The sequence below is a fragment of the Sphaeroforma arctica genome (genome assembly GCF_001186125.1).
Source record: "Sphaeroforma arctica JP610 unplaced genomic scaffold supercont1.1492, whole genome shotgun sequence".
Classification (NCBI taxonomy): domain Eukaryota; class Ichthyosporea; order Ichthyophonida; genus Sphaeroforma; species Sphaeroforma arctica.
Window position 1 is genome coordinate 10,074 of NW_014039066.1, and position 1,921 is coordinate 11,994.

Genomic DNA, 1,921 nt, shown 5'->3' on the forward strand with positions numbered 1-1,921 from the left:
TATATATATATATTGATCTGTATCACAATATACATACATTTCAAACCCACCTCGGACGAGGTAAATAGCTCGCCCTCGTTGTGTAGATGTGCATCTGCAAATTATTCGCTTTGATGGTTATGCCCGGATGCTATATATCTAGACATACTATTGTATGTATACACATAGATATATACTTATTACTTTGCATCACAGACATACACTCTTATCTAAGTTCACCTTGGATGGGGTAAATAGCTCGCCCGCACTGCGTAGATATGTAACTGCAGATTCTTCGCCTTTCTCACTGAGTCCAGGACATGGGAATTGAGACGCACGACCTGAAAAAGGCAAAAATCGGGATAAACAATAGCAAAATTTGAGACTGAATTTATGATATTTATCACAAACGACTCTGCCAAAATCGAGGAGAAACAACCGATGCAGATTTTTGAAGTTCGGTACTAGATTTTGAGGACAAACCCTGCCCAGAGACTGCGAATAGGAGCACAAACACAAAACTGTGCTCAATGATTACATCGACAACAACTAGACACACTTTGTCTATAAATAGACATCCGTTGAAAGAGTTATATAAGTAATAAATTTCAGATGGCGACCCAGCTACTTCTGTCATCGTTTCCCATCTGCTAAAGGTCTTAATTGCTCCTCAAGTTTCCCAACACCGCCAACGTGGAGCTCTATATTTAGATTTCACTCCAAATTGTACTCCGGTGTAAAGTGTTATCTACATGTGTCGTTATTTAGTTTTGACTGTTGCATCGAGTATTGCTTTCATCACACCACACCACACACGTGAAGTTTCGTATATAGTCATTGCTCCAGATTGTACTCCAGACCCCATTCGCATCTATCTGTGTCATCGTTTCGCTGCGTTACTCGTATCGGATATCCTTTAGATTCCACATCACACAAGTGGAATTCTATTTATAGGCCTCACTCCAGGCCATACCTACCTGTCTCATCGTTTCATTGTGGTATCCGTATCGTAGATCCCAGAACACCAAACACGTGGAGTACTATTCACAGATCTTACTCCAGATTGTACTATTAACAGATCTTACTCCAGAGTGTACTCCGTTTATAACCACCATACCTACCTGTCTATCGTTTCGTTGTATCCGTATCGTAGATCCTATAACACCAAACACGTGTATTATTTATAGATCTTACTCCATATTGTACTCCAGACTACAACCACCATACCTACCTGTTTCATCGTTTCGTTGTGGTACCCGTATCGGATATTCTTTGGATTCCACACCAGCACACACGTGGAGGCATTGAGCGACTCCGTCGCATTGTCTATGAAACCACTACACACCCTATGCCCAGTGGTCAAATAGGTATATACATCCAGTGCTTCACCTAGATATTGGAAACAAAACATTGAAAATTAAGACAGCAACTTCGGGTTGGGTTTAAAATTTTGAGCGGAAGCATTGGGGTGCGAGTATCAGATATGCACAGGAATAATGCGAATGGATCACAAGCATTGTGGAGATATACACATGACACTACACATACAAGAAATATAAACGTTTATATACTAGTTATTCCATACTGAAAATAAACTTATAAATCTAAAGAGAATAATTCTGACGAGTCTAGGGGTTCCAGTAGTGTGCACGTATACACCGAATCATGCGCCAGCCCGAAATCTAGCCAGACACCTAGAGCTACAATGCGTACATACATGCTTCATATAAATATAATCTGTAGACATGAGAATGGATATAGACAGTCCTTTACACTAACGTAGTGTTGATTTTATACGACAACGGGCGAATAACTAAATTTATTGCTATATTTGCATATATATATATATACGTATGTATGTATGTGTGTGTATATATGCATATATATAGAAATATACATACATACATGCACACACACACACACACACACAACACACACACAG

At 39.5% G+C, this 1,921-nt stretch overlaps 1 protein-coding gene across 1 annotated transcript in view; it reads right to left on the bottom strand.

Moving 5' to 3' along the window:
• Window positions 1–1,096: 1,096 nt before the first annotated feature.
• The window catches only part of SARC_11024 (hypothetical protein), a gene marked incomplete at its 3' end in the record, with an annotated part of 2,218 nt that continues 1,393 nt past the window's right edge, over window positions 1,097–1,921 (bottom strand). The window contains exons 2-3 of the mRNA XM_014294904.1: window positions 1,211–1,368; window positions 1,097–1,135 (exon numbers count right to left, since the gene is read on the bottom strand). Coding sequence (XP_014150379.1) covers window positions 1,097–1,135; window positions 1,211–1,368 — 197 coding nt within the window. The remainder of the gene's footprint in view (window positions 1,136–1,210; window positions 1,369–1,921) is intronic.